Raw genomic sequence first — 20,414 nt, 5'->3', positions numbered from 1 at the left:
GCGGGACGTGCCGATTGTGCCACGCTCTCTCCCACACGCTCAGGCTCAACATGTCCCGTGCCGAAGCGAGGGAGGAAGCTGGAATGGAGCTCAAGGTGATCCGGTTGCCGAAGGTGACCCGGGAGGATGCTTTGCAGTTGCGGAAGACGAACAATGCGCTTAGGAGATCGAACAAAAGGTTCGAGCAACGAATCAAGACAGTTAGCAGAGAGCTGGAGGAACTGAGGCAGGAAATTGAGTTGGTGCGGTACGAGACACAGAAGCAGATGGCTGAGATCCAAAATGATTGACTGTCTCGGGAGAGCAACACGAAGATTTCGTTTTATGTCATGAGTGCAACTCGTGGGAGAGGACTGAATGTTCCCATTCCCAAAGTTTGATCCGACTTTAGACTTTACTGCAGTGTGAGCTTGCTTGTTCCAAACAAAGAAGGCAGTCTCATGTGGGGTTGTGCAGGTTGGAACTGGCTTCTTGGAACAGTGGACCTGTACTTGTCCATGAGGCTTGAGAAAGGTCTCATGAATACTAATTGCACTGTGCTGTACAGCCTGAAGCTATTTGTGGTGCTTATTTTTTACGCAGAAAACACTTTGAAATTAGCCGCCGCGGTGGCTCAGTGGCTATGGTGCTCGGCTGCTGGCCCGAAGGACGCGGGTTCGATCCCGGCCACGGCGGCTGAATTTCTTTGGAGGAGAAATTCGAGGCCCGTGTACTGTGCGATGTCAGTGCACGTTAAAGAACCCCAGGTGGTCGAAATTTCCGGAGCGCTCCACTCCGGCGTCTCTCATAGCCTTAGTCGCTTTGGGACGTTAAACCCCATAAACCAACCAACCACTTTGAAATTAATTGACACATTCTAGTGTTTTCCTTTTTTTACTTGCAAGGAGATAGAGGAAAACTCATTAGCATAGCCTGCCTTCCTTTGCGCTTACTTGTTGAGTGAGATTGATGGTAGCTTCTGCACAGCGATTGTTCTTGCTTTGAGTTTCTCATTGTTTCGACATTAACCTGCCATATATGCTGGCCTTTCTGGTTAGTGCAGTAGGTAGAGTGCCTGCCATACTTCAGTGATAGTTGCTGGTTTGATCCTCAGATGAGTACGAGTTTTTCCTCACCTGTGAAGTTTTGTGAAAAGCTGTTCAGCATTTTATTCTAGCTCTAAAGCAGCATTCAGGTGGTTGCGGATGGCCTTTATTCTACAGTAGTATGCACATTGTGAGCTGTGCAGACTGATTGATACTCGTACCATTTCCTTAACCACGTTGGAGCCACCGTGGTGGCTCAGTGGTTATGTTGCTCGGCTGCGGCGATCGAATTTCGATGGAGGTGAAATTCTAGAGGCCCATGTACTGTGCGATGTCAGTGCATGTTAAAGAACCCGAGGTGGTCAAAATTTCCAGAGCCCTTCACTACGGCGTCTCTCATAGCCTGAGTTGCTTTGGGACGTTAAACCCCAATAAACCAACCAAACCAAGCTTAGCTACATTGATGCATTTTTCAACACTGCATTACATTTTACTTTTTGCACAACTAAGGTCCCAACTAATGGTTGTGAATTGGTCTGCTGGTCAAGTTTGTAGGGGCTAAACCATAGCTAGCACAGGACAGGGTTAATTGGACACATGGGAAACGCTTTTGCCCAGTATTGTGCATAGTTAGACTAGTGATATTTTAGTGTGGGGTTCAACGCATTCAAAACAATTGCATGCTCACCGCTGCAGTGAGCTCTCAGTTCTAAAATTGTTTAGTTGTTTGTGAGTATCAGTTGTTATTCCTGCAGGTCTTTACAGTGGTGAAAATCTGGAAGCCGAGTTTCTGATGAAAACGTAATGTGTTTGCATTCTTTTTTAGGTGCTGGCAAATGCCCCTTTACAAGAGGCTCGACTAGTAAGAGCTGTCCATTCAGGCAACTCCTGAGGCAGTTACCTGCATTGCTGCAGCCTTCTTAGGTGGACCATGGAAAACTTTTTGAACATAGCTTTGGACCTCTTTCCAGCAGCGTTCTGCGCATGCACATAACCTCCTCATCCGCCATTCTGGAGGGCATGCCGTGCAGAATGGCGTACGAGCTCAATGCGCAAGTGTTCTACGAACGACATTCTCTCGATCAATGACGCTGTGGTCTGCGGAGCAGTGCTAGCACGTACCTCCTATGCCATGCAGATGCGCACGTGGGCCCACACGCACCGGCCTCAAGTGTCCTTGAGAAGAGCTGACAACGTACTGCCTTTCAGGCATGCCTGCAGATTGGTCACGGATGCCTACTTTGGCTAGGTGAAGCCAGTACCGCTCCTAACTATCCCGAAAGTAAACCCAAGAGGCTAGCTATTCGGTGGTCCAGGGACCCAAGGGGGGTCTAAACACACTTGCCATATAAAGTTTTTCTCTCTCTCTCTCCAAAGAGATTTATGATAGCCACTCCCCATTGCATTTGGCAGATTTCTACCTGCGACTGCAGGCCGCTAGAGGGGCATGCTACTGGAAAAGGCCATTAATAAACCATCCCAATCAGATCGTGCACAGGTACCGTTGTAGCCAAATATTTGTTATCTGTTTGCCCCTCCTCATCAAAACACTACCCCCTGTTATGACATAATTTCTAAAGGCGACAACGCTTGAGGACGATTTGGTAGCTCTTTGCCAAATGGATTCTTTCAGTTCTAGAGAAGAGAAAGGAGAGGCAAGAAGGTTAACCATGGTGTAATGGCCGGTTGGATTACCCTACGAAAATTTGTTTTTTTTTTTTACCGATCATTCGCGCGATTTCGATGAGGGAGAAATTCAAAAAAAGGCCTCCACCGTCTGGAAGATGTTGAAGTAATGAGCGTTAGCTGTTTGGTTTACTAGAATTTATATGAATGAGATGCGAGATGTGCTGTTTTCTAGTTGCTGCCACAGATGGCGCTGTGATCTCAGGGTGGTAGCAGACCCCACGAAAATCTCGAAACGTGATGAGTCTGTGTTATAGTGCCTAGAATATACTGGCTAGTGTGCTGATCGCGGGCGGCGCGGTGGCACCCGAGGCGATGCCTGCCGCGGCGGCCGCATAGCGGCGCTGTGGTGCGAGAGGCTGTCGGGTGAGCGCGCGCGTCGGGGCGAGCCGGTTTCTCGCACGCGTCGCGCCGCTGAGGGTTGGAAAGGGCTAACCAAACCAAACGCTAACCAAATGTAAGCACACGCGAGTGGTTGATGGAATTCAAACTAAAAAAAAAAATTACCGACGATTACGTTACTTCCTAATGCGAAATTTGAGCGCAGCAAATAAGCTGTTTCACCTTTTCGATAGATTGAGGCAAAGAAATCGAGCAACACATGTATGCGCTATCACAGATTTTTTTTTTTTTTTTCACACGTATTCCTTTAACAAACACTCCACTAACAGTTCTTGACAGTCATGAAGGAAGCTTTGTGGTCGGAGAAATAGACTGATATATGTTCGACTTGGTACACCAATGCTTGATTCTCAAAGACGAGATCTATACAAGTGCCTCGCGAGGTTGTCACAGCCGTGGGACGCGTTACGAGCGAGAGGAACGGGATGTTCTCCCGCATAAGTGTTAGGAAATTGCTGTTTGTCTTTATGTCAACATTAAAGTCCCCCACTACTAACATCGGTGTGGATCGATGGACGGTTAATGCGAGTTGCAGGAAGTGCACGACGTCTTTCGTGAGTGCGGTAGGGGCGAAGTAGGCAGCTACTACCAGCAAGCCGTTGGGCAACTTTGCGGCGCACAGTTCGCCAACTTCATGTGACGTGCCAAACATTTCGACTGGTATTGCAGAGAGACCTGTGCGCAAGTAGATAGCGACTCCCGCCGCTCTGTTGTGGTCTCTGCGAGCACCACAGCAGTATAAGAAATCTATGATTTCGAGAGGCTCTTCGGGATCCATCCAGGTTTCAGCAAAGCAAAGTACAGAGGAATGGCGCAGAATGTGATCGTGGTGTACGTCCTTGGCATGTGCGGCAAGGGAGCGTACGTTAAGAATGTGGTTGTGAATGATGAATGAAGTGCTGCCAGCGAATGACGCGTCCATTGGCTGTCTGCGTGTGTTACTGATGTGTGGTTAACATGTTAAGCTTCGCCTGTAAGAGTGGAACGCGACAGCGTCTTGCAACGCTGCCAGGGAGTCCACAGAACACCATCGCCAATTCGGCTGTACGCCTTGCTGGACGGTAAATTTATTTTCTGAGGAAAGGAAATGTATCTCTCTCGCATATCTGGGTGGACACCTGCACCTCGCCATAAGGGAAAGGGGGAAGATGGGAGTGAACGAAGACGCCGTATTAGCTAGACGCGCCTTTGTTCATTCCAAACCATTCAGCTGGCATTACGGAGTGGCTAGCGTGCTCGTATCGCACTCCGGAGACCCTGGTTCGATTCCCCAACTCGACCAATTTCGTTCTCGGTTTTATTGATTTATGCGGTCTAACTAGAAAGGTTAATTAGGCTATTTCATATTTATATTATTGTATTTCTATCCATCGTGTTCTGTCATTAACCTGTCAATTGTTGGAACTGTCTAGGATGTTCGACACAACGTATACGAAACGAGCAACGTCTTACTGAGTGGGGAAGTGCGTGGTGGTGGAGGGAACGCGGCTTCGTACTTATCTGTTTTTTTTCAGCAGCGTCTCCTTCTGCGGACGCTGTTGTCGCTGCGGCGCGCGTCTTTCTTTTCTTTTCTTCTGACCTCTTCATTCTCCTCTATATTAATTAGGCTAATTGATTAATTAAGCAATTAACTAAACTCAGACCAACTTAGTTGCAGCATCACTATACGATCCCTTTGATTGGTTGCATGGTTACTAGCCAAAGTACAATTGGCCCTATTTGAAATTCGCGCACTGTGACGTCACGAGCATTTCGACCAATTGAAAAGCGTGAAATTGGGGGCGGAGCTGGTTACGAGGCCGACGCCGACGCGAAACCCAGGAACGGACGCCAAAGAGCTGCGCTCTAAAAAACACGTTTCACAAAACACACAATTCGGTTTAATAGAATGAATGCAGCGTGTTTAATCAAAGGGGTAGAGCGAGTTGGGGTAATGCTTTTTGGCCAACAGAAAGTACGAAAAAGCGCGTATTCAATTGCAGTGGCAACAGACAGACACTGTCGCAGATTGCCAGCAACAGACAGACACTGTGTAGGCTTCACCTGCACAAATTAACTTTGAGTGTGATAGAGTAGCACAATTTATATTTGCCACAGCGGCAGGATATCAAACGTACAGCTTTTGACTGTATTAGTACGGAAACAGATAAAAACACTATTATGAATCCATTGCAGCCTATAATTTATATAAATTTTAAAAGTTCCAAGTAAAGAGAACTTGTTACAATTACGGCTGAACGTGTCCATGCTTTTGGTCTTTTCGCTTAGTCTCAAAAACCTTCATGTTCAGACCAAAGCCACCCTTAAATCATTGCAGATATTTTTGCAAGCATTTTCGCCCAGGCAAAATCATAATGTTCTGCTTCCGAGGGTGCTCGTAGAGCTTTGGGCTCCGCATCCTCATTAGCAAACATTCCACAATCCAGGCATCATCATATGGCATGCCTCTCAGAGACTTTCGTCTTGCGGCCAGGAAACAATTGAGCTCTCACAGCTAACTGCTGCTGCTTCGGGGGTGACTGTATTTTTGCCTCGAGTGCTTCTTCGCTCAGTGCTTTGTTTTGTTCCTTCATTTGAGCCACATGACGCTGAGCATTGGCCAGGCTTTTCTTTGTCTTTCTCAAAGCACGAGAAAAATTCTTGAATTTTTTTTTGTCACTGCAAGGATCTTTCGTCTTTTTTCTTCTGCACATGTTGTTCTGCGAGAGCTTCCGTAAATATTTGTAGTGCAAGCATGACTCTCCTTTACCATCGGTGGTCAGCAAGCATTTCTCTGCAAAGTACATACTTCTGTATGAAGTGTCCCAAGCAACCACCGATATCCTTCGGACGGCCGACAGAGGTCTGTTTCGGATGTTCTGTACGTCCGCTGAACATCCGCAAACAGCCGGTATACGTCCGTCGGCCGTCCGAAAGGTGGCCAAAGGTATACGGTTCGCCGGCCGACGGACGTCCAGTTGAGTACGTCCATTGGCGGATCTTTCTCGAATATTCGCATATATGGTGCATGCGTGCTTTTTTCACTCCGCGCGATGCAATAAAACAAAAAACAGTTTGATGCATAGCAGGCATATTTTATTGTGGTTGATGATACATCAGCAGAGCAATGGGTTATATTCGGAAAATTTCGTAAATGTGACTCTTCAAATGTGGCAAGCTTGGGACACACATCCGTAATCTTCCCACCCACAGTATTTCTGAAATAAAAAGAACGCGGCAAACATCAGTCATGTAAAACAAATGGCACAATGCAGCAGCCCAAGTAAAAACATTGGAACCAATTAATAGAAGTGTTTAATGCTGCAAGTATAACAGACAATGCACTTAGGGAAAGGCATCCCTGCCTTTCCCTCTCTCTCTCTCTCAATAAGTATAAGGCAATAACTGCTCTCACTTTCCACACCATATTTGACAATGTATATGTTCTTTATTTATTCTCATGGGCCTTAGCGCACTAACCTGCGCAGCACTGTACGCGACTGTGCACAGAAAGCCGCAAAGCTTCCGTTGCGAACCACTGCGAACTACACGTGCTTCCTATGGTCTGCCTTTCGCGCGTTGTCACTCTTTATATAGGCACAGAGAACCTAGCGATGCCTTAAATATTAACAAGATGCGAAAATACTCCGTCCCGCAACTTTGAAGAGGAGTGGGAATTAGCCGCGCGAGTCGAGGGCTCCCGAAAGTGTGAGAACAGCACACACTTGTGGAAGCCATCTCCTCGCGCTTACTGCTCCCACTGTCCTGTGAACGAATTTTATATGAGAATGCATGCTGCATTGTCCTAGAAGCAAGTTCCAAGAAGTGTACTGGATACATACCTTCGTAGGCAATCCCATGTGCACTAAGCCTTCTTTAAACCAAGGTCGACGCAGTACGGGATTCCGGTGTTCCAGAAGAGCTTCAGGAGCTTCCCGTATCTTTCGAATTGCTTAGTTACATACTACTTTCGTCCACAGACCGAACAAAGCCACACATTATAATAACAGAGCTATAAAGCTCTGCGCGACAACACTACGCGACAAATCAAAACTATAGTGAACTAGTATTCTAGTTCACTATAATCAAAACAGCGCTACGGAGCCGTACTGATGGATTGGATTGGACTGACCGCGAACTGACATCTATGATGATGGTGATAGCAGAATGCACGGGAGTTTTGATGATACTTACGAGTGGTTTCAATGGCAAGTTTTGCTAGCAAAACGGTGGACATGTCGCACAACTCCACTAATTTGGAGAAGTTTTATAAATATAAAACTAGTTATTGAGTTCTTGCAAAATTCTGCAACACCTGCTTCTCTTCGATAAAAGCTCGTTGGCGGCTCTTGCACTGCAGGAAGGAGTGGAATCGCACCAATTTACAAACATCTTCGCGTCAAGCCCTCCAACTGATGCAAATAAAACAGTATACATACACGAAAGACGCGAATTTTCTGTGAAATAAAAAACGTCCATACTCATGGCCTGGGAAAATACTCGGCCTTACATCCTTCGGACGTACACCTCGTCTCTCATGCGGATGTACAAAAGTGGACACTGTCCGTACGTCCGGCGTATGTACGAATACGGACATCCGAAATCGGATTGTGTTCGTACGTCCGATGGACGTCCGATCTCGGCAAAGGACGTTCGGATCTAGCTCGTACGTCCGACGGATATCTGTGGTTGCTTGGGGTGCTTGCCTGCAACAGGAATCATGCCACATCCTTTACAGAGGCCACGCAGAGCCATTTCTTTGATTAATGTCTCTGCCTCATAGCGGGCTGTAAGCGCGCGCTTTTCCTTTTCTCTTCCTCGGAAGTAAATTGTGGCAATTACAGAACTGTGCTTACGCAAAGGTTTTCCAAAAGTCACCATTCTTTCGATGAATAGTTTCGAAAAGTCACCAGCTTCGGTCTCGCAACAGGCATAAGTTAAAGCGACATTAGGCGCAGCAGGCAACTTCATCCATGTCACCGGAATCAGAATTCCATCGAACGGGTGCCGAACATTACTTGGGCAAGGACACTGCAGTATCGCTTCTCTATCACACATCGGTCCTGTAGCAATGTCTGTCTGCTCGGAATCGGAAAGGTTCTGGAGTTCATCTGATGCGCCTCCACGAGCGACGCAATGAGAGTCAACCCGCGTATCATCACAGTCGACTGCAGAGCACAACTCGGGATCCACCAGCTCGACATTTCGCTTCCGTTTAGGTGCCGGTCCTTGGTCGCAAATTTTTCGCACCTTCCTTTTCACCGTCTTTTTCGGCACAAGAGGAGGTGGATAATTTTCGAATACTGTAGGAACAGCTTCGGACTTCAGGCGTGGCTTCACTCGGGCGAGTTCGTTCACGACGCCGTTCACCATAATCTTAAAAGATCTTTCGATGCATTCGTTCTGGAAATGTTTTTCGCATACGATAGCCTTCGGTGTCAGCCTTCTGTCTGCCCTCTTGATCTTATTTTCTCATTCAGCAAGCCGTGCTGGGTCCGCTGGTGCAGTGAACGAAGACACCTTTTCTTCGTTAGACCGATAACCGCTTCGACACGACGGAACAATACACGTCCTCTCTTTGCATTACCGCTTAGCCTTCAACATTTCAGGACGTTCTTGCTCACGTTTAGCGTCTTACAGCTTCACAATCCAAGAGATGATGCTTGTGAAACATTGATTTCACGAGAGCAATCGCGCGAGGCTGCGGTATCGGCGCGACAGCAGACGACAGGAGTTCGGCGGCTTTTGCGCCCCCACCTACCCCCACCGAGGCACCCTACCCCCACCCGACTGGCAGCGCCCCTTGCGGCCTCTCCGCGCAGGCATCGCGGCGGGGGCCTCGCCCTCCCGTACGAAACGCGCGCGCTGCGCACACTAGCCAGTATATTCGCGATGTCGAAACGTGGTCTAAAGACCAATAATAAAGAGTCACAGGTGTTCGCGACGCAGTCTCCCCTTTCACCTCACAAAACGTTTACAATCTTGCACGGTGGGCTAACAAAAACCTGATTGAAAGCGCCGAGGGGAAATGTTTGATCGATGACCTCAACAAACAAATCGCACACAACAATAAACATCGCATTCGACAAACTGACACCAAAATCCTGAAGACAAACCAGGAAGCACAGCCAGTGGCATTATCTAGTAAAGGCAGTCGTTTTACCGTCGAGCGAAGTAAAGGGGAACCAGGGGAGCATTTATTAGAGGGGGGAAATCGGGAGGGAGTGGGGTGTATTTGCTCAAGGAATTTCTTGAAGCTTGAAATTTTCTTCAAGAAATGCATTAATTTTTTTTTTCCACGAGGGGGCAGCAAACGCTGACCCAAATCACTGAAAGCGAAACACACCCTATTGCTCTTTGAGGTTGTTAATCTAGCTGCTGGACAAATGAGGTGCGCTCAAAGAGGAAGGAAATTGGCGCGCACATGTTACGATTGCATGAAAATGATCTGTGAACGCTGGTGGCTGGGACGCTGGGGACTCGCTACAAATGAGTGGTTGAAATTGACGCTGTTTCGCTCTCAAGCCTGCAACCTTTCCGCAGGTCTGCTTCTGGACTCCTGCACACACGGGCGACTGTGAGGTCGTAGCGCGAGCTTGCCAGCGCAGTAAACGAAGTGCCACAACATGAAGCATCGGCCGTGTACGAAAGCCCCAACCTCGAACTGCTTCTAACGTTGTGTTCTGAAACAACAGTGTGGTGCATACTGCGCATGTAACAAACTTTGTACACTTTCGAGCAATAACGATGGTGAAGTGTTTCGTGCCTAACTGCAACACAGGAACCGAACTGTGTTCGGAGAAGTGCTCTCTCTTCCGTGCTCCGTTGGACGATGAGAGACGCGCTAAGTGGAATCGAGTGATCGGACGGTCAGACAGGGAGCTCGCGCTGACTGACAAAGTCTGCGACAGACACTTCGAGCCGCATTTGATTATCAGGACGTGGAAAAGGGAGTACAAAGGCCGCATCATCGAAGGCGACAGGACTCCGTGCTTGGCGAAAGACGCCGTTCCTTCCATATTTGAGCCGTCGCCCGCTAGCCACCGTGTCGAGACCAATGCGAAGGTTGCGAAGAAACGTAAGGGAGAGACGACCAAAGCTGCCACCCCGATCCCGCCGAGCAAGGTTAGGAAACGGGGCAGAAGGAAGCCTCCGACAAAGACATTGAAGCGTAACAAACAGGTAAACCGTGGCCCGCAGAGGGCGCGAAGCAAATGTGGCGAAAGCAAAGCGATGAGAGGAGCAGCGGCGAAGCGCAAGAAACTAAATGATATTGCACATGATGCGCCTAAAAGTGGTACGAACAGCGAGAATAAATCACCCGATAACACAGTGTCTCAAAGCGTACTAGCGAAGTCATTGAGGTGTTATGGACGGCCTAAACGTGGTCCACAGAGTGTGCGAAGCACAGTCGAATGTGGCGAGAGTCATGTGACGAAGGAAGTACCAACGAGGCATGAAAAACCTATTGACAGTACTCAGAACTTGCTGCAAAAGACTGTGAGCGGCGGTTGTGAATCACCAGATTGCGCAGTTGTTGAGAGTACCCTGGTGAAGTCATTGAGGTGTTATGGACGGCCTAACCGTGGTCCACAGAGTGTGCGAAGCACAGTCGAATGTGGCGAGAGTGATGTGACGAAGGAAGTACCAACGAGGCACGAAAAACCTATTGACAGTACTGGGAACTTGCTGCAAAAGACTGTGAGCGGTGGTGGTGAATCACCAGATTGCGCAGTTGTTGAGAGTACCCTGGTGAAGTCATTGAGGTGTTATGGACGGCCTAACCGTGGTCCACAGAGTGTGCAAAGCACAGTCGAATGTGGCGAGAGTGATGTGACGAAGGAAGTACCAACGAGGCCTGAGAAACCTATTGACAGTACTGGGAACTTGCTGCAAAAGACTGCGAGCGGTGGTGGTGAATCACCAGATAGCGCAGTTGCTGAGAGTACCCTGGTGAAGTCATTGAGGTGTTATGGACGGCCTAACCGTGGTCCACAGAGTGTGCGAAGCACAGTCGAATGTGGCGAGAGTGATGTGACGAAGGAAGTACCAACGAGGCCTGAGAAACCTATTGACAGTACTGGGAACTTGCTGCAAAAGACTGTGAGCGGTGGTGGTGAATCACCAGATTGCGCAGTTGTTGAGAGTACCCTGGTGAAGTCATTGAGGTGTTATGGACGGCCTAACCGTGGTCCACAGAGTGTGCAAAGCACAGTCGAATGTGGTGAGAGTGATGTGACGAAGGAAGTACCAACGAGGCCTGAGAAACCTATTGACAGTACTGGGAACTTGCTGCAAAAGACTGCGAGCGGTGGTGGTGAATCACCAGATTGCGCAGTTGCTGAGAGTACCCTGGTGAAGTCATTGAGGTGTTATGGACGGCCTAACCGTGGTCCACAGAGTGTGCGAAGCACAGTCGAATGTGGCGAGAGTGATGTGACGAAGGAAGTACCAACGAGGCCTGAGAAACCTATTGACAGTACTGGGAACTTGCTGCAAAAGACTGCGAGCGGTGGTGGTGAATCACCAGATAGCGCAGTTGCTGAGAGTACCCTAGCGAAGTCATTGAGGTGTTATGGCCGGTCAGGCCGTAGCCAGCAGAGTTTACAGAACCCTGTTGATAGGGGAAGTAGTCTGGTCAACCAGAGCAACCTCTCCAAGACAGTGAGGTGTTATGGAGGGCTAAACCAGGGTGTGCAGAGTTTGCAGAGGGCAGTGGAGAGTGGCAACAGTGAGGTGGAAACAGGAGCTGCAATGCAGCGCAAGGGACCACTTGAAATGGCACAGAATTTGCCACAAGAGGCTGTGAATAGGGTGTGCAAGTCAGCAGATAAGTCAGGCATTCAGCACAAAGAGCCTTGTGATGCTACAAATGGCTTGCTGGGTGTGGTGACAGTTTTCGAAAACACTCTTCCTGAAAGAGTAGTGATAGGGGCTGAGAAGCCACTTAATGGTGCTTATAATTTGCCCTCTGATGCAACGGGCCCAGATATTTTCTCACATGTGTCTTCTGTACATGACCTCAACAACAGGGTTGATTGTGAAGGAACAGCAACACCTCCAGGTTGTGTTACTCTCAAACTAGAGATGCCTGATCACAGTACTTTGGCAGATACCGTGCTGCACTCTTTTGACGACCTGTTCAGCATTGCTCAACAACTCAACCTTCCAAGCAACTCATGGGGAGTCCACTGTGTTGATGAGGACGGTGTTCGTGACATTGTGTTCTCCGAGCTGGTCGTGAGGCATGAGCCATTGGTGACGGCCGTTCATTCTCCCAAGACTGTGCACATCAAGAGCGACATGAGTGTTTCCATCTTGGTGCTAGGAAAGCCAATCCCGTCCATCAGCGGCATCAGCACAGAGTTTTCAAGCGTTGGCGAATTGGAAGAACTGCTTAGAGCCCTGGACGCAGTTTGTATTTGCAAAGGAGGTCCGACACTCAAGATGTACCCAACGGTGGAGCCTGTGTGTGCCTACGTTGACTCTTTTAAACGCTGGAGGCACGTCAAATGCCCGATCGTTCTGACAAGCAAGGGCACCACTTGTAAAAGCTGTCACACCCTGTATGAAACACTCCGAATCAACATGTCACGTACCCTTGCCAGGCAGAGGGCAGGAGTGTCATTCAAACGCATCAGGATTCCATTGACGGGCGGCGACGATAGGTTAGCGTTGCTTCGCCAGACGACGGAATCGCTTCAGCAGTCTAATGCGACCCTCCGGACGCGGCTGCAAGAACTACGCACGGAGCTGGAAGGAGTGAAGGAGTTTGGGCTAGGCGAAAAGGAAGCGCCTGAGGGACAGTTTGACATCCAGGAGATTATCCTCTCTGAGGAGGTCGAAGAGGAAAAGGGGGATGGGGCCTTGGACATGGGCGTTGAACAAGAAAAGGGCTTTGACTTTGAGGAGATTTATCTTGTTTACTGATGCACCATACAGGAGCAGTGATCAGTGCCATTGAAGAAAAAGGTATTTGCTGTCAGAATCTGGCTCACTTCTTCCTAACATGCTGGACTTGCAGCATGGTGTGATACTGTGCAGAAAATGTTTTGTGCATTGTATCATAAGATCATAAGAGAGACAACTCCATAATGGGTGTCATTACTCAATGTAATGTTGGGTTATGCCTCGATCACGGTGTAATAATATTTTAGGCATTGACACTGACTGCCCGCCGCGGTAGAGAGCGCGCACAGATTGTGTTCGCCCTCTAGTACATGCGCCGACCGCAGCGGCGCGGGGGTGCTGCGAAGTAGTGACCATTCGCTTGCGGAATGGCGGACACGGCTGAGTGTACACGTAGGTTCTTTGACCCAAATGTGGGAGCATGCGCGTTGCGGCCGACCTTTTATATTAAAGAGTCTGTATAGCTAACTATGCTCTCAGCATTCGTGCGGATGAATAAAAAAAATTTGCAGTGAACGCATTTCGATAACTGTCTTGAAAGGATCGCAGGGCGGCATCTTCACTGCTGTTCACCCATCCATGCAGTTGCAACAAGTAAAACACGAAGGCGCCAGAAATAATTACATGTCAACAGCAGTTTCCATCTCTCTGTGCCTTGCTGCGGTGGTCGAATTTCGATGGAGGCCAAATTCCAGAGGCGCGTGTACTGTGCGATGTCAGTGCACATTAAAGAACCCCAGGTGGTCGACATTTCCGGAGCCCTCCACTACGGCGTCCCTCATAGCCTGAGTCGTTTTTGGATGTTAAACCCCCATAAACAAACAAACAAAAAACTTAAAAAAGCGAATATACACGCCGCGGCACCAGACGATTGCACAACACCTGAATTACGGCCGTCGCTGCTCGGCGACTGGAGAAGCCTCCACCGTGTGGCGCCATCTGTCCGCGCACGTGAGAAGTGCAGGGAGCAGCGAACAAGATCTGGTCGCACCGCCATGAGGAGTGTCAACACCTAAATGTATTCTTACACCGTGGCCTCGACACATGATGTCAATTCTTGAACATGATGTAGACGTGACCACTGATGTGGGTAGTTTGTATGACACATTTAACTATGTGCATGCGAAAGTATTTAAGTTAATGTATTCCTAAAGACAATTTAAGTTACTGGTGGTATAATTTCACAAATGGGGCACTTGGAAAAAGCTTAAGAATTTTATTACAAGGTAGTTTTGACTCGATGTTTGGTGAAAGCGCTCTGACAAGTAGCCTTACTATGTTCATATGTTGTACTGTGATCCTTGTCTTGTTGATGAGGCCACAGAAGTATGGAATGTGGTTGTGCTGCTAGGAAGTTGAGATAAAATAGGAATGGTTTTACTGTACCATTTTAGAACGAATTGCATGCTAGCAGTATACACATTGTAAATTATCATTTAAAAATCTTATCAATACCATTTGCTGGAAAAGTATCATCATACTGCTCTAGCAAACTGTTTTGCAAGGACAGGTAAGTGGACAGCGGCTTTTAGTGCATTCCCGTTCAAATTTGTGTTCTCAGACTTTTCATCGCACATGTCTGATCACTATCACCATAGATAATCCCAAATGTTTTTAATCTTCAAAAAGTAGTTCCTAAATGACAAAATTACATACAGGACACAAATGGACAGGCACAAACACGCTGATACTGAATGACTCTGCATTACAGGTTCAGCTATGTGTTCGGACCATACACTAAAAGAAAAGAGTTAGTACACCTTTCCTGTGAGCATGGTTTTGCTTAATGGCTTAAGGAATGTTAAGCAATCAGTTTTGAAGGCTTTAATGGTCTCTTAGCAAGGCCTGCTGCATAATTTGTATATAGTGTAATCTTAATGCATATATTCCTGAATGGGGAATGTATATACTTATGTTTCACAATGGGAAGCATGTGTTCTTTGAAATGTTTTGCAAACTGTTTTGATGCTTATTCAAACATCTGTTCTTTCGACACTCGCACATCTTTTGGCATGCACTATGGAATAAACCACTCTTTTCACACATAATTTAAATATTGTGATAGTTTTTGTCACAGCTATGTGTTTAATGCTATAAACTAAATAGGAACAGAAGACAAGCTGACTGTTTAATGCTTACTAAATTTCTTTAGGTTGGATTCATTTGATAAGTTTTAGCTACTGCCTTTGCCTTATACCCGTGCCACACGGACAGATTTAATGCCATTAAGTGCTTACTGCCTTAAGTTGTAATGGCATTCATGCGGTGCCACACGCATAAATTTAATGGCATTAGCCTTACTGCCATCCGCGACCTACTGAGTTCGCCATAACTCATTTTCCCGTGCAATGCATACTTTCTTTCCCATTCCACAGGCAGAAAAACATGAGTAACAACTTCCTAACCAGTAGCAAATGGTTAATTCGTAACTTTGTCAGATGAAGCATCTAATATATGCCGCATTTTCGATGTGAAGAGTGCCATTTTAACCAGCCTTTTTGACAGGTACTCTCGACTTGTGTGCTGACATGCGAGTTTATGGCTACTTTTTCAACTTGTAAAGCAAGAACAACCGTATTTTCTGGAAAATCATTTTTACATTACATTTGAACATTATTCCCGATATATTGTGCTCATTAGCATCGTTTACATTCAGATGAAACTTTTGACTACCTTGCAAGCATTATCGTCATCCTCACTTTCGATAATGGCATTAAATGTGGACGTGTAGCACCAACTCTGAAAATAATGGCATTAACAAACTTAAGGCCTTAAGCATTTGCTGCCATTTCTTGTGTGTGTGTGGCATGAGTATTACTCTCCCAAGTGTGCCTCTCCCATGCTGCAAATGCATTTGGATGATCGAACCACATGTAAACCAAAATTTTTAATCTAGTGCCCAGTGTCCCTGAATGCAGAATCTTCCATGCAACAATCTTTTGAAAAGTTAGAGTAACAGCAGATCTGCAGGAAAATTGAAATGGTGACACTATGCTTTAAATTCATTAGCACGGACATTGCTCAACGCTTATTTTCACTACGCCGCGTGGTAAGTCTCTGCTTCCAGCTTGGATGGTTTATAGTTACCTGCACACTGTCCTTACTGTCTCCAGCTCGTTTCCTGATCGCCAGTGGCAGTGACCATGAATAATGTTGCAAGCATGCCGCCTGTGGCGATTGATGGAGGTCCTTGAGCCTGCCAATTGCTGAACTCCACTCCGATATCTATACAAGACAAAACAAATGACTCGCCGCTTCAGTATACATAGAAAAATGAGTTTTTTTTTTAAATTTTTGTCGAAATGAACCTTATCCTGGCACCAAATTTAAGTGAAGTTCAGCTGGAATGGTAAGTTTGCCCATAGATCCATAGAAAACTGGGAAATGGTCATGATCACGTAAAAATACCGAAGCAAACTACTCGTTGAACTCTCCCGCAGTATTCTTGATATCATTATAGTCTCAGTATCGTGCAGCCTAGCTGGGAAGACCAGATCTTTCTTTCTGTTGTATGCATCCAAACATTCTTGGAGCATTTGTAAAAAAAAGTGGCACAGCTCAACAATGCAAAAAAACTGGCGCTTAATATTTTAATTTTTGTCTTGAGTTCAGTACGCATTTACCATATAGCAGAGAACGCCAGGCACGATAACGGGGTCTTGACAGGCGTTTTTGGCAGCGTTTTAGCCTCAATGTGTCACGAGGGATCGATGGGCTGTGGCGAGCCATTTTCCTGGCCTTTCTCTGAATGCATCTTTGAATGCACTGTTGCGCTGAATGTTTAATCAAGCCACAAACTGCTAACTTTGAAGACACCTCGCCTGTGTTCTTAAAGGTCAGTTAGAAAATCTTGTTCAAATTATTTTTATCTGCTGCGCTGTCGACTTCCAGAATTATTTGTCTGTCGGATACAACTTAAGTCTGCAGTGAAGCTCCACCCACATTCAGCCTCCGCGCACAGAATTCCTCCACGACGAAAAATAGTCCGCTGCTTAAATATTTCTTGTTACCCAAACAAGAAGCTTATCACAAGAAAAAAAATTATGAGCTCTGCAATTTTGGCACGTGGATTGTTTGATGTTGTCAAACATTAAAAAGCTGATTTCGTTTACTGTTGCGATTGGCCAGTGGAGTAATACAAGACGCCGCGGAACTCGGCTCAGTGTTAGCAACTGCTGTTTCTTGTATCCTTGTATCAAGTTGTATCCTACTGTGTCAATTTTCGCGCTAATTTGCTTTTGAACAGATTTAGTGGTGCAGTGGTTTTGAAGAGAAACTACTGCAGCGAAACCTAATTCACTGACTGCATCAGAGGTAAGAACGAGGCAGACGGTGGATCTTCAGCTCGAAGTGACATGTGTTGGTGTTTCTGTAGCCGAACAGCTGGTAACGATTAAAACAAAAGGCAGTGTCAAGCAACACTTTAGAGTGCAGACAAGAAGGCCGAACCAGTGTTGCCACTGCTACTGATTTATCAGTAGATCTACTGATTTTTGGAAAAATTTACTGATTCAGTGATAACCTCATTAAATCTGCTGATTTTTGCTTTTCTCCTACTAGAAAGGAACAAAAACTACTACTCTTTGGTTCTGCAGAGTATGTCTTTCCAACTTTTCTTATTTGTTAGGTGACACAGTGATACTGATGGCCAGGTTGCATCAGCCACTGCCGGTTCAACGGCTCACTCATAGCTCACTCATCTACCCTGTGTGGCGCACGAACAGAGCTTAGCACGAAGTCAGGTGTAGGGCCATTTCTTTGACCTACACCAGCTACACCAGTGTAGCAAACGTCCAATACCTCCAGAGGGTATTTTCTGCTGTTAACATGCTAAAAACCAATCAAAGAAACAAACTTGCAACGGACACTGTTATGTGCCGTGCTGCATACCAAGCGCCTCATTGCCTCTTCATCGTGCTTCCAGTTCAGTGTAGAGAAGCCACTGCTCAACAGGATGGAAACATGGCGCAAAAACCTCCAGGATGAAGGCGACGGATAGTTTCCGCGTTGATTTTCTGAACTTAATCATTAACTGTATTGTGTGGTATTTGGTGGCAGTGAACCGATTAAGAAATCTCTACAAGTCACTGCATGTGGTCATTATCTTTTCGATGTTCACTTCGTATTTTATTTTCTGAGATAACAACAGTTACTCTGTAAGACAAATACAAAACTTTTCTTTCACTGGAGATACGAATGTAGGGGACTGTTGACTGAGGTACCGTGGTTCCGGTCGGCTGCGCTATGCTGCGCGGCGCCGGCGGTGGGAAGTTCCATTGCGGGGCACATGATGTCGCAACAATCGCTACTTTCTCTACCCCGTTGCTTTTGTTATTATGATAGCGACACTTGTCTTCTTCTCCCACCATATCGTACCGTACTAAAGAAATAACTCATACCGCGTAGAGAAAACACGCCCAAACAAGTGACTGCAGCATATATGAAAATCTACTGATTTCTGCTGATTTTTGGCATAAAAATCTGCTACTACTTTTGTGAACGCTGTGGCAACACTGGGCCGAACACCGAGTTCCTCCCAGTTAATAACGGGCAAAGTCCGACTGTTTGTAGTATGACCGTTACAGGGCTGAATATGAGGGCTGAAGTTTCGCTTTGGTGCGGTGTATGCATAAATCTCAACATGCGCTGTCATCGAACCAGTTCAAGGCAAGCCGATCCAGTGAAATGGCTTGCCGCAGTTACTCTTTTCCACACCTTACCCAATCTCCTTTAGTTGGCTGGATCTGGCCACATGAGCCACAAACCGGGAGATTTCCCGAGATCATAGATAACGCGTCATAGAAAGTCGTACTGAAGCAATCAAGTTCGCGCGGAACTTATGATCATATAAATAGCCCACGTGGATAAAAATAGAAAGCCCCGATGTCATCATAATCACACACTGCACTCATGGATGAACAGATACCAGGATAGGTTATCCAAGTGATCGCAGGACGAAGGGGAAAAGAAGGCTCCGCTCCAGCAACTGCACCTTGCATTTTGCTGGTGTGCATCTACAAGTTTGTTCTGTTTTATAGCGAGAGCTCTAGTCCTCGGGGTACAACTTCCGATTTCGATGTGGATGAGACAATGACCTTCAGTGCCTCACAAGGTCAAACCGAACTTAACTGCCTGGTGGTATGGCCCAAGCTATGGTAGTATGATAACAAGGTTATGTCATACGACCATTGGGTACCTGACCTTGACCTTTGACCTTGACACTATTTGAGACAGGGGCCATCACATCGACAATGACCTTCAATGCCTCACAAGGTCAAACCGAACTTAACTGCGTGATGGTATGGCCCAAATGACCAGGTGATCATATGACTATGATCATTGGGTACCTGACCTTGACATTTCACTTGAGACAGTGGGCACCATATCGACAATGACCTTCAATGCCTCACAAGGTCAAACAGAACTTAACTATGTGGTGTTATGGCCTAAGCTAATGTAGTATGACCACGTGATCATATGACTGACCATTGGGTGCCTGACCATGACCTTCACATGATTTCAGAAAGTGGGCACCACATCGACAATGACCTTCAATGCCTCACAAGGTCAAAACTTGACTGCGTGGTGGTATGGCCTAAGCTATGGTGGTATGACCACGAGATCATATGACTATGCCCATTGGGTACCTGACCTTTGACCTTGACGTTGACATTTGATTTGAGACAGTGGAGACCATGCTTAACAGAGCTTTCGCTCGTATAACTAGGTTCAAGCCGCGTTAAGCCCCAGCCACTTCTGTGTGTGTGTTTGACATCGGGCTTGCCAAGGCAGCCCTGACAGCATCAGGTGTGGAGGTCACTCCAGTGGTCGCTCGGCCGTTCCAGCGCAAGCCAAACGAAGCGACACAGTTAAGAGGGCGGTCGTGTATACGAACAACGAGGCTTCTTTTATTCCAGTACGATCACGATGCTAAGCTGCAAACACCGACTACATCGGTGCGCGCACAGAGCGTGGTTAAGGCAGGATGTACACACGCACACGAATGACACGGAATGCACATGAATCGGCACACGCGGAACGCGTATTACGCTGCCTCGGCGCTGGCTAAGACTGTGGAATGTTTAATCATACCGCCAGCTAGCCGCCAAAAGCGCATGCGCAGATAGCCCGCACCTGGCCCTTCGGGGGTGATCTGCGCATGCGCTGCCGGTAGCCAGCTGTAGCTGTATGCGCTAGTGGCGCATGGTAGCGCTATGCTAAAACTTTCTTGTACCTTCTCTCTCTTAACTAGGCACATGCTTGTCTCGCATTGATCGCCGCGCTCGACGGCGTTGTAGAAAAACCCGATTCCAAACATTATGCAAGATACAAGCAACTCAAACGTGCCGTCTACCAACTTCAAAAGCTTTTACCCAATGCTTTTACCCAACGAACATCATCAAAATAACAACC

General features: G+C 47.0%; 1 protein-coding gene and 1 long non-coding RNA gene across 2 annotated transcripts; one reads left to right on the top strand and one right to left on the bottom strand.

Annotated features, from left to right (window-relative positions):
- Nucleotides 1-6,166: 6,166 nt before the first annotated feature.
- LOC149347388 (uncharacterized) lies at nt 6,167-7,140 on the bottom strand. Its single transcript, XR_016292132.1, has 2 exons — nt 6,935-7,140; nt 6,167-6,310 (listed from the first exon to the last, which is right to left on the bottom strand). It is a non-coding gene; the product is annotated as an uncharacterized LOC149347388 (long non-coding RNA).
- A 2,365-nt stretch (nt 7,141-9,505) lies between these two features.
- On the top strand, nt 9,506-15,049 carry LOC149347387 (uncharacterized). Its single transcript, XM_089587038.1, has one exon. It carries the CDS (start codon nt 9,840-9,842, stop codon nt 13,020-13,022), a length of 3,183 nt encoding a protein of 1,060 aa, XP_089443164.1. The 5' UTR covers nt 9,506-9,839; the 3' UTR covers nt 13,023-15,049.
- The last annotated feature ends 5,365 nt before the right edge of the window (nt 15,050-20,414 follow it).

Source organism: Amblyomma mixtum, chromosome 4 (assembly GCF_055824585.1).
Source record: "Amblyomma mixtum isolate Tamu chromosome 4, ASM5582458v1, whole genome shotgun sequence".
Lineage (NCBI taxonomy): Eukaryota > Metazoa > Arthropoda > Arachnida > Ixodida > Ixodidae > Amblyomma > Amblyomma mixtum.
The sequence above is the reverse complement of the archived record's forward strand: the minus strand, read 5'-3'. Positions and strand labels throughout refer to the sequence as shown.

Coding starts and splice junctions, on each gene's coding strand:
- LOC149347387 (XM_089587038.1), top strand. CDS start 9,840: ATGGTGAAGTGTTTCGTGCCTAACTGCAACACAGGAACCGAACTGTGT.